This window comes from Ostrinia furnacalis, unplaced genomic scaffold (genome assembly GCF_004193835.3).
Source record: "Ostrinia furnacalis isolate ACB-3 unplaced genomic scaffold, ASM419383v2 OfSCF0069, whole genome shotgun sequence".
Taxonomy (NCBI): Eukaryota; Metazoa; Arthropoda; class Insecta; order Lepidoptera; family Crambidae; genus Ostrinia; species Ostrinia furnacalis.
The window spans coordinates 688084-703661 of record NW_021130308.1 but is presented as its reverse complement, the minus strand read 5'-3'; the positions used below and the strand labels follow the sequence as shown (position 1 = coordinate 703661).

Here is a 15578-nt window from a genome sequence, read left to right as displayed (position 1 = left end):
TAATTTATTTTAAACTGCATAGTTGATTATTATGAAATGTATACTAAAAATGACCGTTCACTTTTATCACCCCATAGAACTATGGGGTATTAGTCTTTGAATAAAATCGATATAATAAAGCTGTTGTATGTAGAACCAGTAGTAAATTTATAATCATTCTATTGATTTATTGATTACTTTCAAGGCTTCTGCTATTTGCGTACCATGTGAATTGGTTAACATTTACGGTAGTGTTGGCTTGTTGTGTATTTACATTGCATGTCGAGGGAGCAGTCGACGCTGGGAATGGTGGATGGCATTGCGAACGGTTGCAGGAGGTTGGTCGCGGGCGGCGGCTGCTGCGGCCCCGGCGGCGGCGGCCGCGCCCAGTTGATCAGCGCCGTCACAGACATCGTGGGCTTGTCTTTCTTCGCCACGCTAGACATGGCCACGCACTAGCATCCTCACATCACTAGCAACCCACTGCACATAAGCGAGCACCAATATAATGCACGGATTCACACGGAAAATCCAACGGCCCGCGTCTCACCGACACGATCCTCACGATCAATTTACGCCCTGCCGAATCAAATCCGCGAGTCGTGAACTTGTGACTGTGACGATTAAGGCTCTAAATTACAGAGAAGGCGATCGAGCGAGCGCGAGCGGCCAGAGAGATATGGCAAACAAAAGCGTCACAAAGCAGACATCGTTGCGACATTGCGATAGCGAGCGATAGTTGTTGCACCCGACGCGACTGACGCTATCGCAGTGCTGCATGCATGTCGACGATGCGCCGCAAGCTTCGACACTGATGCTAAACTAGTGACTAATGCGCAATTCAACGAGCTCGAATTTGACAAAAAATATAGGTACCCGCCGACTTCCGCGCGGTTACTGGCGTGAAGGTCTCACCCGGGCCCGGCGCGCTCAAGGTCCGCATACAATCATACGTGAATAAATCTCATTTTATGTAGAAAACGAGTCGCTATAATCGCATTTTTTGCTTTTAACGGGCAAATGATACCCGAATTGAACTATGTAATTTTAAATATTTTATAGTTGTGTCGGAGGAATCATCTAAATAATTGGAGTTGTTAGCAGTTGGCCTTCGTGATCGTGGTTGCGCGTCGCGTTTCTGTAATTAAGTTTTACGTCACTCATGGCTCATGGACCGAACTCCCTGCGATAGCCTCTGCCATATAAAAATTTTCACAACACAGTATTACTCAGCACAAACGTAACAATGAAGTACATAATGGTCAAAAGTCATATTTGAAATGAACGGGTATTAACCAGGTCTTTGGGCTTGGGAATGTGCATTGCACTTTGCTGAAAGTGGGTCAGGCATGTGACAAATTTTGGCGGAGTGAATCTGTCAAAAACGATTCGTTCAAACATTATCACACGTGCGCTGGCGTTTGGTTTGTTTACCCATGCTCGGGGACATATGTGCGGCCTTGGATCTGCCTTGTGGGCACATCAACTGCACGTGTGTTAGTTTGGAGCGTACAAAAAAACTCGTATCCGGACTATCAGATACCATAAACTGAAGTTGATGTTCAGCATTATTCATTATGTCCACAACAGACAATAAATCAACTATGTAGTTCTTCCATCCTGACGAGTTTTAATAACTTTTCACATACATAATAAAATATCTTTAATGCAAGTATGTTTATAGAAATGAATTCATTATTCTTGACCTAAGAGTAAGTAAAGTAGGTAAATATTGATAAGAGCCGAGTAACAAAGAAAATAGATAAGGATAACAATATCGCTTTATAGCCACTTCACATTTGAATACTTAGCAATATCGTTGAGTAAAGGTCACCGAAAGACGTAGGTAACGCGAGCGATGACAATTTTCACATTTGTCAACAAGTTGTTGATACCGAACTTGATAAGCTCCCTAGCGTGATTTGCCGGCTTTTACCGGCGCAGTAATCTGTACTTTATTTGTTTGTCACAGTGACTCTGTTTACAGTTTGGTATGTAGTTAGTATTATAGTAAAGATAGGGAGAAAGACATCTTAGTTTCTGTTTCCACCTTTTGTAGAAAATAAAAGTAAAGGACAAAGAAATCTGTACTCATGTGGTACAAGTATGTGATGAAAGTTTGTAGGGAGTTCTCCGTCTCCTCAAATCACCGATATGGAAATAAATATGTATGAAATAAATGATGGAAACTTCCTCGGCAATAGCTAGAATTGGAATACAAATTGTAAACATGATTAGCCTTTGAAATCGTGTTTTCAGATAAAATTTACGCTTGGGAGTTACTAAATCTGGAATCTACCGAGTTCTAAAAATGTAATACATAATATTGATCTTTCATTGGAATAAATTCATCTGGTGTACGCCCGATAACTGAATCCTTGATTTAGTTATGATGTGGATGTGGAAAGGATATTGTACAGCTTAATTTGCTAGCTTCTTCTACTATTACTTACTAGCTGGTATTAGATGCTATTTTTCAACAAAAATACAGCCAGGGATAAGAACAATCCAGGCATCCAGCCCAGATTAGATTACGGGTCAACCGCATGTGGATTGTGGACGCGCCGCGCCGTCAGTAATATGATTTTTATTATAGAATAAAAATATTCCCAAATCAACTCCACTGACGCAAAGATAATTGAAATTCTAGCAAAAACATTTTCCCCAAAAATAGCTCGCTCAAACAAAATAAATAAACTTGGTTGTCCTAATACCAGCATGCTCCGTTCTTTATGTTCAAATTTAAAGTAAGAAGTTCAAATGCAAAGGCTTTCTCCATAAATTACTTTATCCACTCATTAATTGAAATTATTTGCATGCGTTTGTAAACTAATAAATCACTTTTCTTATAAAACCACGTAGAAATACTAGACGTTAAATCTATAAACCCATTCATTCAGAAAGATTAACTCAGTAAACAAGACATGAAAAATGAAATATCCAACTGTAAAAGCAGATAGCTATAAAGGAGTGCAAAGAATATCTTATTTATGGCGTGAGCGGTTGGATATTATTCACGCCCAATTCAAAAGAATCCATCCAAGCGCAAATTCATATCCTTTTACGCTGCGTGTAGATTGTCAGTAGAGTGTTCATTATAGGACCGCATTACCCGAACCTGTCAATCAAGGAGGCGGTATCCTTGACAACCACCGGCTCTATGAAATTGATAGCTTCTCTAGTGAAGAGAGGCTTCGCTCTCCCCATACGGCTCTATGTGGGCGTGACATTACGTACCCATAAATAAGGCTACAAATCAATATCAAACCCCGGTAAACGGAACACGCCATCGTCAATGCGACGAATAAAAGCATTATTGGAGCCCTACACCATCACCTCCACAAGCGGAGTGAATGGATTGAACCATTACGATATTGTTGGAATTGATGGTCCACATAAAAGGAATCACCAACAATGGCTAAAAAGCGAACATCGATACTACCGACAATAAACTCGACAAAAACGTATTTCCCTTGAAGAATATGCGATTATTCTGAAATACACATTTCGAGTCATATGATGGGAATAAAAATCGAAAATGATATGGAATGAACAATACGAACGTTCACGGATGTTTGGCGATGGATACTTTCACATAATTGAGCAGCGATGAAATGAAGTGAGGAAAATAAAGGATGTGACAGCACGCACGTAGATTTATTTGCGAATGTGAAAGATGTGTGGGGGGAAAAATGAACGTCTTATTACGCAGCGATCATCGAGCGTAGAGTTGTGTTATCAAGGAATGTACTTTCGTATACTTTCTTCGGTACGCATGACGTGCATGCATGCAAGTGGCAGTGGCAGTGAGCGCGCCCCCCTCCGCGATCGATCCGCGCCGACCTTGACTTGACGCGCCGCCAGCCGCAATTAACATTGACAATAGCGACGCGCGCGCATCACATCACCTAACTGGAGTGGAGGAGCCGCATACTCTCACTTTCTTTTGAATTGGGAAACGTTAAAAGCACGTGTCACGTTAATCACTCCAAAAAGACTTTTATTTAAACGCCATCGCGATCGCTCTTACATGCCAAGATTATGAGCTCTAGACGTAGTCTTCTGTCCATCCTCAATCAGCACCGGATATTTTTTAAAGAAAAATAATACTAGAGATTGAGGTTTTCAAGACAAGTCTCGTGGCTTGTAAATCTTGTAATAGCTTGAATATTAAAAGAAAAGAAAAAAGATACGAGCATTAGCAGCATGATTAAAACGGTTAAATTGTAAATTAGATCAATCACAGCCTTGAAATGAAACTAGTTTCGACTTCTTGTTTGGTTGTTGTCTCAGGACATACCTGAGAAACCTGGCGTAACTATTTTGATAGAGGATCCACTTCCTCTATAACCATGAATGTCACAATAGTAGAAGTAATTTTACTATGATATAATAATGGGTTGAAATGGCTTTTCAAAAACAAAAGCAATGATAGAGAAAGATTATTGAACGTTATACCTAGATCAAGTTAAGTTAAAGGATGAAAATGTCTTAAATGACGTCAGTGAAACAGCATCATGGTGGCATTGGTGGCCAACAGAACCAGCATGCATAAAATCTAAATGGCCGTCCTAGACATGACCCGAGCGAGCGGGTGTGGTGAGTCAAATTCGCGGGGGCGCGCGCCGCGTGCATTCGCCGCGAGATATGGGTAAGCGGAACGCGGAGAAGCGGCCGCGGGGCCTGCGACCTTGGCGATTCGCTGACGACTACAGGTGTTTTTTGTTTGTGCTCGAGATCACCGATGCTGGCCGGCCACTCGCTGCCTGCCCGCGCGGCGAGGGGAGCGCAACCGGAACTCAAACGAAACAATGCCTCGATTCCTAGGACGAAATCGAGAATCGAGATGCTGCATGGGATTCTTTTTATCGAGAAGTCACTGGAATACAAATTAAGGATTCGAATTTCAAAATATACCCATTTTCCCAAGATCTTAAAGATAAATCTGTTGGGTAACTTCCAATTAATAGGCGAGGCACGACTTCAGATCAGAGGTGACGGACGACATTTGTAAACATTGAGATTCGTCGGAATTAGGCTCTAACGATCTATTGTTTTCAGAAACACAAGTAATGTATTTACTTGGATTGAGATAGCTGTGAATCAGATGATTGGAATCTTCTACTGCAAACTTATTTTGTAGCAAAAATCTTGATACTTTGATATAATATCAAAAATATCCAAAAATGTAAAATTTTAATCATTAAATGTTAGGACTCTATAACCATTCTCTAATGATTAATGCACATCTAAAGAGTAAATAGCAAATTGTATAAGTTATCCATGAGCTAAGTTCCAGCCAGCCAGCTCATTCAAAAGTTCACGTAAGAATATCAATGTCACAAAAATATAACAATGCGTATGATACACAACCGGATCTACAAACTATAACCGATAGAAAGCGTCGAAAAAAATCCAGGGCGATATGATAAACGCAATCCGGAGCGGGCAATACGAATTAGATAATGTAAACATTGTTTATGTAATGAACGCAAACGCTGCCGTTTTATCATTTGCCCAAGAACGGTCTCGCAATGACGAGCCGGGCCGAGACCTTGGCCGTGACCAGAGAACGCTTCCCGCGTCGCCTCCGAAAACCCGCGATTGCGATTAGGCGACCGACACGCGAAACGATTACACGCAACTATTCTACAGTATAACTAGCCAACAATCACCATAAATCAATTATCATAAAAATTATCCACAAAAACTACAGACGTCTTGAAATTGTTACCGAATGAGCGATGCATATTGCTCATCATGGCTATAAACACTGCTCAAATTGACAGAATGATCCAATTTATTCCAATTTGATCTGAGACTGATTAATCAGAAGCATTTGGTCATCTAGGAAAATAACTATTTTCATCATACGTTGTAGGAGAACTGGATCTTTGAAGTTAGCTTTACATTCTGTAACAAAGCAGTGGAGAGGTTTGTCCTCTTGGCGTATTGAGAATTCGAGATACTGTATTTTTGACCAATCATAATGCTTGATTATAAGTTTAGTTTTGAGCGGCTTATCAACCAATTCCTATATTTTGATTTGAGAAATCAAAATACTTATAAAATCAAAACCAACGCCTTTAATGTTGGCAAGTTATTTCTACTTCAAGAATTCTATCACTCCCATTTAATTGTCCTGGGTCCGCCCACCGAGATAGAAAGAGCCTTTTGGTTGAATTAATATACGAATGATTGGTTAACGAAATACTGAACCGTAAATTGGAACTCCGAAATTCGAATTAAACGTGCTTTACCCGATAAATTGCAAATAACTTGGGGTTCCATTTTGATTTAACCGTGCAAACATCAATCAATGTTGAGTGGTAAAAAATTTGAATTCGATTTAACCGTGTAAATATTTTCGGTGATCCCAAAATTCCAAGGTAATTTCAATCCTCGACATAATGTGGCTATCAAAATACATATGATGGGACAAGGAAACTATTTGGCTATAAATTTGCAGATTTAGCAAAAAGTAAAGTAACATATTAGTATTCCAAAAGTGAGTTAGCGTGAGGGCGGCACTGAATTCTAATAAAGTAGAAGGCCTTGACAATGATACAATCGTCTTGGATTAACGCAATATAAAATAATAAACATTTCATGACTTTAGTAATAAGTGTTTTACCTGACAAGAGGATTAATTGTTGGTTGGAGAATTCATTGCATGAAAGAAAGTGGTAGCTCAGCAGAATAATAACAGTTTATGAAGATGTCTACAAGAATCTTTTTTTCTATGAAAGAAGGTTAGACAATAAATTACAACATAGAAAAGAAGTAAAGATTGCGTTAATAATATTGAATGGTAATAATGACGAAGAGTTATTGAAATAACAGATATTTACGACGCAATAGCATAATAGTTTAGTAGACAGGGAATATAATTTTTAAGTAGGTACATAATATTGAGGAAGATTTAGAAAACCCTAGTTTTGGATATTTTGTGTGTTGTAATTTTAAATTGGTTTCAAAATTTAAAGGTTCCTGGCTTTTAGACTTTAGTTTATTTACTTAAAAGGTAAACTAATCAATGAGCATGTTTTCATCTCTTTACGATAGGTTGATGATAACTAGGATCATGGTACTTAAGACAACCATCATCAGTGGCTCAGTGCTCCGTTTGGCACGGTTTCTGCTGTAAGGCGGTTACATCACCCTGACGTCAAACTATCAAAACGAGGATAGTTCTGGGTTATATGTCATTACAAGATATCTTGTATTGTATTTGCCCAAGCATAACTGAAAATGCGACGCCTAGAGCGATAGAGCACTCAGATAAATGTATTCAAAACACATAGAGTCAATACACTTGCAACCTTGCAATGCTCTTTACGACTCGTGTCAGATAAAGACATAAGGGCGTTAAAACATTATAACTTTATATGAGCAAAATTAATTTATTCCTTTGATTTAAATTCCATCAATAACGAGCCAATATGGCTCGCTCGACGATTTCTTTAAATGGGCATTTTGTTCTAAAATTGTAATCGACATGCAAATTGATAGCCTTTGAGCATATCAAATTTAACAGGCGAAGCGTTTTCAGACATAGGTTGGATCCTTAAAATAAGAAATCAAAACCATTCAGCTACATTATTAAGTTTTATGGCTCCATTAATTCTTGCATTGGCGTTATTATTTACTTTAATATAAAATGCACAATTACGAAAAAGGTCTTAGGAGATTAAATTGATCCGCTAGGGATTGACGCCGAATTATAAATGGAGATTATTTTCCATTACTTCGTACTTATTTCATGGTTTATATTCGCGTTTGATTAGCGGCACCCACGTGCAATGCATTCATAACATACACAGTAACAAGTTGAAGGGGACTAATAGGTAAGAAACCCTTTACATTCAAGATCATAATTAGGATTCTTTTCAATTCCCAAGATATAAACACGGCAGTGCTATGCAGGAGCACAGGCGGACGCATCACAACAACGCGTGTCAGAGAGACATGGGGCCGTCGCACGCCCCTCGATGGGGGTTTACTATTGTAATTACAGTTGATACGTGATGATGACGGCCGGCAACGGATCGTGCATCGATTTTCGAAACGTCGCGAGCGGCGCCTTGCTCGCGGCCGGTGCGGGCGGCGTCGCTGCTCTGACTGGCGGCCCGGTCCCCGCGCCATCCCCGCGCCGCCACCGTTGTTTTGCTGTATTTTCGTTGTTAATCATTCTCCTTGACCTTGTGCGACGTCGAGTGGTCCACTGCACACGACTGCGCACCCCTCGCCCTGCCACCCGCCCGCGCTGCCTGTCGCCGCATCACACGTGCTATTCGTGCCAGACCTCAACTGCACCATAAATATTGCCCACATCAAAATACACGTACGCAATAGGAAATCGATTGTTTTTGACCGCGGGAGGCTCGGCAATCTATGAAGCGCTCAAATTTTGACGAGGCAAATAAAAATGTCTATGCTAATCATAAAATGAGATTTTTTAACAGTTGGAAATGGGCAAGTTTATTAGTAGTTTATGACGCAGGATCAGATTTTAGTCAGTTATTCAAATCTACAAAAGGTAAAGGAATGTGGTTAAGATGTAATTTTATCAAGATTCAATTATCAAGTTAAGTTTAATTATAACTTGATACTGGCGTATATTTCAGACAAAGGAGGGTTGATAGAGATATCGTACCCTCTCACAAACAAGGGTATGTGCGCGGCGCAAAGCCTACTCGTACTTGACGGGTTTTTTGTAATGGAAGAACTTAATAGGGCTCTTAATAACTTTGAAAAGCTTCAATGATTCTCGATCATAATAATAAACTAGCTGCTTGAATGACTTTTTTTTCAATTCAATTCAGACAAATGGATCATATAAAATAGGAAAACTACTTTCTTTCCTTAAATTATTTTGGTATTTTACAATGGGATTTTGAAAGGGATTCAAATAACTTAATGAAAATTAGCTACTTTGAGATTGAAATAAAACTTTATAATTAATTTTCTAAGCTGTAGTGTAGTAAAGAACTAGTACCTAACTGTAACTTAAAAAAGTTCATAACATTTTTTGTATAGGTACAGTAACCAGAAAAAAAGGATTAATGTGAAATAATAATTTAGTATGATTATGGAAATATATTTTCCAAATATATCTACAGCATTCTTTTTTCAACTACCAAAATTTTTGTTAGCCAACAATCCAATGAAGAAGCTTTGAGGAAAGTTGAGGCATGTGCTGCCATCTACCACCACTGTTTGAATCATTTAAGCTTCTAGCGCCACCTACAATATAATGTTTATCTAGCATTACAATAAAATTTTCATTATTTTATTATTTTGGTGATTGTTCACAAAAAAAAAATTTAGAGATTAAAATAAAATTTGCGATGTGTAGGTACTTATTTATTTTACTGTATGTGGATTTATTTATTGTTATCAATATAAAAATAATTTATAACAAGACTGACTTGTAAAACTAAATTAAACACTTGTTTATTTCATTTCACTTCAGAGGTTTGAGATAACATTTGCGTATATTGTTCAGTTAATTTATTTAAATTTTATGCATGACAAGGAAAAATCTTAGGAGGTAGAATAAGATTTAAACAAAATACATATATCTTGGGGATTGAAAGAGTATGCACTTAAGACTAGAGATTCATAGGGTGATTGACACCCACCAGAAGTTTCAACGATATGGTTAGAGGATATTTTCTATTATTTACTATTTTCTAAAATATACATTCTTCATATTCTAGGTAAGAACAGCATCATCGATTGATCCATATAATGGAATACATAATGGATAATGCACAGTATTGCTATTTACTGCTTTATGTAGGCAGTGCTTACTTTAATAGGTACCTACCTGCCTCATAGACATACATACAAAGGCCTAGAGTAACATGCTGACATACCATATGAATAAAAAGACATTCCTGGGTACATACCTGGTTCTCTCGAGGGCTCCATCCTCTGCAGTTTATTTAACAGCTAGGGTAGGTATACCACTTTCATAAATTAATACAGTCGCAAAGATGAACCTGTCAGTAACAAGGTCGTTGAACTAAATATACCTATAGATGAGCTTATCCCGCCTCTGACACGGACAATGTTTATGTAAATTCTAAAACACATATAAGGCGAAATGTAATTATTTGTAGTATTAAGCACGTTATATCTTCAAATAAACTATCTCTTGCCGAATTTTAATAATTTTAACAAAAGATCTACACAAATGACATAGCGTCACGTCACGGTGAGTTTCCGTTTTGTTACAACTTCGCATTATTGTACAAAGGATTGCGAACTAAAATCATAATAAATTACTTTATTATGAAGTAAAGCCTAAATAATGAAGAATGTTTTCTTCAAAAGGTGCAATAATGCTAATTTCTAAATATGATTTTCAATAGTAATAATTTTATTTCATTTCTGAAATAATGACCACACAAAATCTCTCTTAACAAAACTAAACGCAATTTGTATTCACAATCACCTATAATAAATAAATTACTAAAAAATATTTTATTATGTTATTAAATTTAAATCTGCTTGAAAAAATGTTTTCTACATAATTAAATGTATATGTTTTAAAACAATTATTAAAATTCTAAACAAGTGAAAAGGAACTTATGACATCGCTTTTTGTGTAAAAAAAGTTCAATGTCAAATAAATGTCATTCACCGAGAACCTAGAAGAAAATCAGTGCGTTTTCGTTACTTACATTTGAAGCAATTAGTAATTGCCACACTAATTGCTTCATAACTATTGGTCGATTGCTCAATTTTGATTGAATTTGAACCTATCATACGCGATCATTACTAATCATTACAATCTGTAAAAGGGAACAAGCTAAAACTGTGGTATATAAAGTGACTGCACTTAGTATTGAAACTTTTGAATATTTTACAAATTTTACTTTAAAAACGGGTAGGCCGTTTTTACTTTAAAAGTGTGCAAAATAAGTGTAAGAATTATTGCTTTAAAATAGACACCCGTGCCGTGGTTCGTGTTATAAAATTCAGATAAAAGTTTGGTTAGGTTATCACTAACATGGAAACTAAAGCAGATTTTCAGTACCCGCACACTTTTATATTGCTGGGTGCATCAGGAGACTTGGCAAAAAAGAAGATTTATCCAACCATTTGGTTTTTATATCGTGACGACCTTTTGCCAGAGAAGACAAAATTTATTGGTTATGCACGCACCAAACAGACTATGGCAGAAGTTCGCCAGAAAAGCGAAAAATATATGAAAGTGCGTCCCGGAGAAGAAGAAAAATTTGAGAAATTTTGGGCTGCAAATGACTATCATGCAGGTTCCTATGATAAGCGTATAGATTACGAATTGCTCAATCAACTCATTACTAAGCATGAAAAAGGACCTGTAGCTAACAGGATATTTTATTTAGCTGTGCCGCCGACTGTGTTTTCGGATGTTACTGTAAATATCAGAAACGCCTGTACGTCAATAAAAGGATACACCAGAGTTATTATTGAAAAACCCTTCGGCAGAGATGACATTTCTTCCAACAAATTAAGCCAGCATCTTGCGGGTCTCTTCAAGGAAGAGCAGATCTATAGAATAGATCATTATCTTGGAAAGGAAATGGTACAGAATTTGTTGACTATTCGATTTGCTAATTCTATTTTTGACCCCTCATGGAATCGTGAAAATATTGCATCGGTTCTGATTTCATTTAAGGAACCATTCGGAACCGAAGGCAGAGGTGGATACTTTGATGACTTTGGCATCATAAGAGATGTTATGCAAAACCACCTTCTTCAAATCCTATCTCTTGTTGCTATGGAGAAACCAGTGTCATTGAATCCAAATGACATTAGAGATGAAAAAGTGAAAGTATTGAGACACATTCGTCCTATACGTAAAGAAGACATATTGATAGGCCAGTATGTTGGTAACCCTGATGGACAAGGTGATGAGAAGTTAGGTTATTTGGATGACCCCACTGTTCCTGATGGTTCAGTGACACCAACTTATGCTTTGGCAGCATTGTGGATTAATAATTCCAGGTGGCAAGGTGTGCCATTTATCTTACGATGTGGTAAGGCACTTAACGAGAGAAAAGCAGAAGTAAGAGTGCAGTATAAAGATGTGCCGGGAGATATATTTGACGGGCATGCAAAGAGGAATGAGTTGGTACTAAGAGTACAACCAGGTGAAGCAGTGTACGTAAAATTGATGTCCAAATCTCCAGGAATGAATTTCGATCTTGTGGAAGCTGAACTGGATTTAACTTATAGCTTGCGTTATAGAGAAGCGAATGTGCCTGATGCATATGAAAGATTAATTTTAGATGTCTTCATGGGCAGTCAAATGCATTTCGTACGCAATGATGAGTTGACTGAAGCTTGGCGTATATTCACACCTATCTTAAAAGAATTGGAAGAGAACCAAGTGAAACCTATTCCTTACGTGTTTGGATCTCGGGGTCCTCAAGAAGCAGACAGCAAATTGAAAGGATATGATTTCAAGTACTCAGGTTCCTACAAATGGGTCAAACCTGCTCTTCCTTAATGCTATATGCTATATTCATTATTTATATCTCCTGGGTGATGGCTTCCTACTACTTTTGGTGATATTTTTATTGCGGTGAAAGCATAATATGCATTTAATAATGTTATCATTCCAATTTTGTGAAAACTTACGTATTTATGTTCTGAGGTTATAATAGAACAATAAGGTCATTGTAAGGTCACACAAGAGCTGCATAATTTGTATAAATGTCTACACACTGTTATATTTATAAGTTGACATGTTTATAATGTTACATAAGGTTGTGGCAAGTGCCTTATCCAAGTAGAATTAATATAATAGTTATTCCTCATTGTTGAACAAAAATCTGTGATATAATCAACTTCCATTGTATTGAATTTTAGTAAGAAAAGTTTTAGTATTGTTCTTATAAAGTAAATTATTGTAATTTTGTGGTTCTTTGAAAAAGGCCAATTTATTTAAATTGAATATTTTGTTAATTTTATCTGAACTCAAAAATAGAAATGGCTATAATTTTAGTTAGGATTAACTACATAGAAACAGTTTTTCAAATTATTATCAAATACAAAATATAACTATGTATAAACAATAAATAATACTGTTAATAGTGTGTATCTAAAAGTACTCAAACAATTTTTTAACTCCTTCTAAGTTATAATGACTTAACATTTATTACATCTAATAACATGAATTTGCATATCTGTGGATGATGAATCTTTAGATAAGTTTTAAGTGGATATTATATTGCTTTTAGAGATAAGTCCTACTTTTAAGAATTGACAATTTGTACTTTAATATTTTTAGGTACAACTACTTTTGTAAGCTGTACAACAGTAACAGTAATAAATATCTACTTTTATACTTTAATAGTACTCACTGTACTGTACCTATTGATGCAAAAAATTAATAAAAAAACATTGCGATTATTTATCGTTCTTATTTAATTTTTTGGTACCTACCCACTTCTTACGTTATTTTTTTCTGATCTACCTACCTAATTAATCTACCCTGTTTGCCGCATGATGTGATAACATGAAATTCATCATGTACCTACAGATAAACTAACATCAATTTTACATGGTTACTACGACGTCCGTCGACCCACTCAACACAAGTAGGTACATAGCTACTTATTTCACCTAAGTTCTACTCGTTTTACCTACCTACTAGTACCTACTTAATTAAGATAAATAATTGATAAGGTAAGGTGACATTGCATTTTAAGGAGGGCTTTGTTAAGTTGGTATTGTTTTTGAATCAAAGGCATGTTTTCGTACGGGCGCGGTATGAAGTGCTTATGCATAATTTGTCTTTTTTTTACCCATGTTGACATATTACGTTGAATGATAAAATTAGTACTTATTACGTCAAAACTATTGTGGTAGTCTGCGAATCACACTGACTGTGCTGCCCCTAAGTAAGATAAATGTCTCCACTTTCAGTAACGTGACCCAGGTGGAGGTCAAACACGCAGCCGCCACCGTTTGGTTGTTAACAATATCACGTGATTCAGATAATTGCAGTGTTATTTTTGTGATCTAGAAGACTAAAAATAAACTGTAATTAAAACTTGAAAAGATCGACTGCCTCGGGTAAGACTTGGACGTATGACCATGCATGATCGCTTGGGACACCTGCCCTAACTTTTATTTTATTAGAACTTGAGCAACTGGAAAAACATCTAATTGCTATGACGTATTTCATTAGAGATGCCAGAACCTATTATCGCTAAAAAAATTAATAACTGCTCTAACCACTTAACTAAGTGCTGATATTTATTAATATGAGTGAAAGTAAATGACGATTGACTTACTACTTAAGTACTACTATTAGGCCAATCACAAAGGTACATAGTTGTCGATTGCCTTAGAAGTTTTTGCGGTAATTTTTTTACCAATGGGTAACACTAACAGTGTTACACAAAATGGTGGGGTGTGACTCAACGGGAACAAAGGGAATGAACGAAGGGAAAACTATGAAAATTAGCGACAAGGCCTCGGACTGGCCGATTCATGATACGAGGAACGCGGGTTCGAATACCGCCGCGTCGCGGCCGGCCGTTACGACTAAGTAGGTATATACCTACATAATATGGTGAACCCACTCCTATTTATTACGGAACGAATTTTAATGCCATTTTCAGCAATAGATAGAGTGAATCAACAAGAGGAAGGTTTATTATGTGCCTAAGCACCGTGCCTAAGCACTGGTGCGATTCGCACTGTGCGAAGCGTAATCGTCCCGGTTCGTTATCATGTAGGCAATTCGTTATAAATCATTTTTGAAAGTAAGTTTGCCCGTTCCATGTGAGGCACAGATGAGGTGTGAGGCGAGGGTAGTAGATAAGTAGGTACCTACCTACCTATCTCTCTTACTTTCCCTGACGAGCAAGTTGATGTCGACTATGGCATTAGTCGTCGACGGTCGAGCGAATTCTTTTTTTATTAAAAGATTAAAAAAATTCTTTAAATATTTTTATGTAGGTATTTAGATTTTAGATTGATTAAGATGAAAAAGAAATGCAGTGGGTCTAGACAAAGTGTAAATTATAATCGCAAACCAGTCGAAAAGTGGTCGAAAAGCCCCTTTTTTGTATGGAATTTGACGGATTCGATTTTCGATTCGATCAAAAAGTGCGTTTTGTCTAGGGGGGCAGTGGAGTATAATAAAATCATTTTTCATTTTAATTGTGGCAAAAAAGCAGCTACCCTGTCAACAAACGGAAAATAAAAAGAAGTAAAGAAGTGTTGTCATCCTTAAAAAATAAGTGTGTGTGTACAAAGTATAAAAATGTCGACCCCATCCAAAAAAATATAAAGCTAGTAAAAATAAATCATCAGTGATTAATTCAGCAAGGTACCCACAGATAACTGTCGGCAAAGACCATAGTCGGCCCATCACCATAAATCAGTGATTAATTCAGCAAGGTACCCACAGATAACTACAGGTAGGTACATTACTGCTGCTACTGCCCTAGATAATTTTATTGGCAAAACAGAGTGTCAATATTAAAAAGAATTCGCTCGATGGCGTTTTTTCGACTCAAGCAAAATTGCAAAGTTGATTTCAATTCTTAATTCAGAAAATCAAATAGGCTTATGTTCATACTTAAGTA

General features: G+C 37.0%; 2 protein-coding genes across 8 annotated transcripts in view; one reads left to right on the top strand and one right to left on the bottom strand.

The window, feature by feature from the left end:
* The window catches only part of USP (RXR type hormone receptor), a 51992-nt gene extending 41765 nt beyond the window's left edge, over positions 1 to 10227 (bottom strand). For 2 of the 7 annotated variants that reach the window (XM_028321057.1, XM_028321210.1), the window contains exons 1-2: positions 7995 to 8109; positions 254 to 558 (exon numbers count right to left, since the gene is read on the bottom strand). In XM_028321057.1, coding sequence (XP_028176858.1) covers positions 254 to 425 — 172 coding nt within the window. In that variant the 5' untranslated portion in view covers positions 426 to 558; positions 7995 to 8109. The other 5 variants (XM_028321129.1, XM_028321282.1, XM_028321437.1 and 2 more) reach the window with 5 other exon arrangements.
* A 444-nt stretch (positions 10228 to 10671) lies between these two features.
* On the top strand, positions 10672 to 13391 carry Zw (glucose-6-phosphate 1-dehydrogenase Zw). Its single transcript, XM_028322484.1, has one exon. It carries the CDS (start codon positions 11000 to 11002, stop codon positions 12482 to 12484), a length of 1485 nt encoding a protein of 494 aa, XP_028178285.1. The 5' UTR covers positions 10672 to 10999; the 3' UTR covers positions 12485 to 13391.
* The last annotated feature ends 2187 nt before the right edge of the window (positions 13392 to 15578 follow it).

Excerpts from the sequence above, each read along its gene's own strand:
- Zw (XM_028322484.1), top strand. The coding sequence starts at position 11,000 with ATGGAAACTAAAGCAGATTTTCAGTACCCGCACACTTTTATATTGCTG.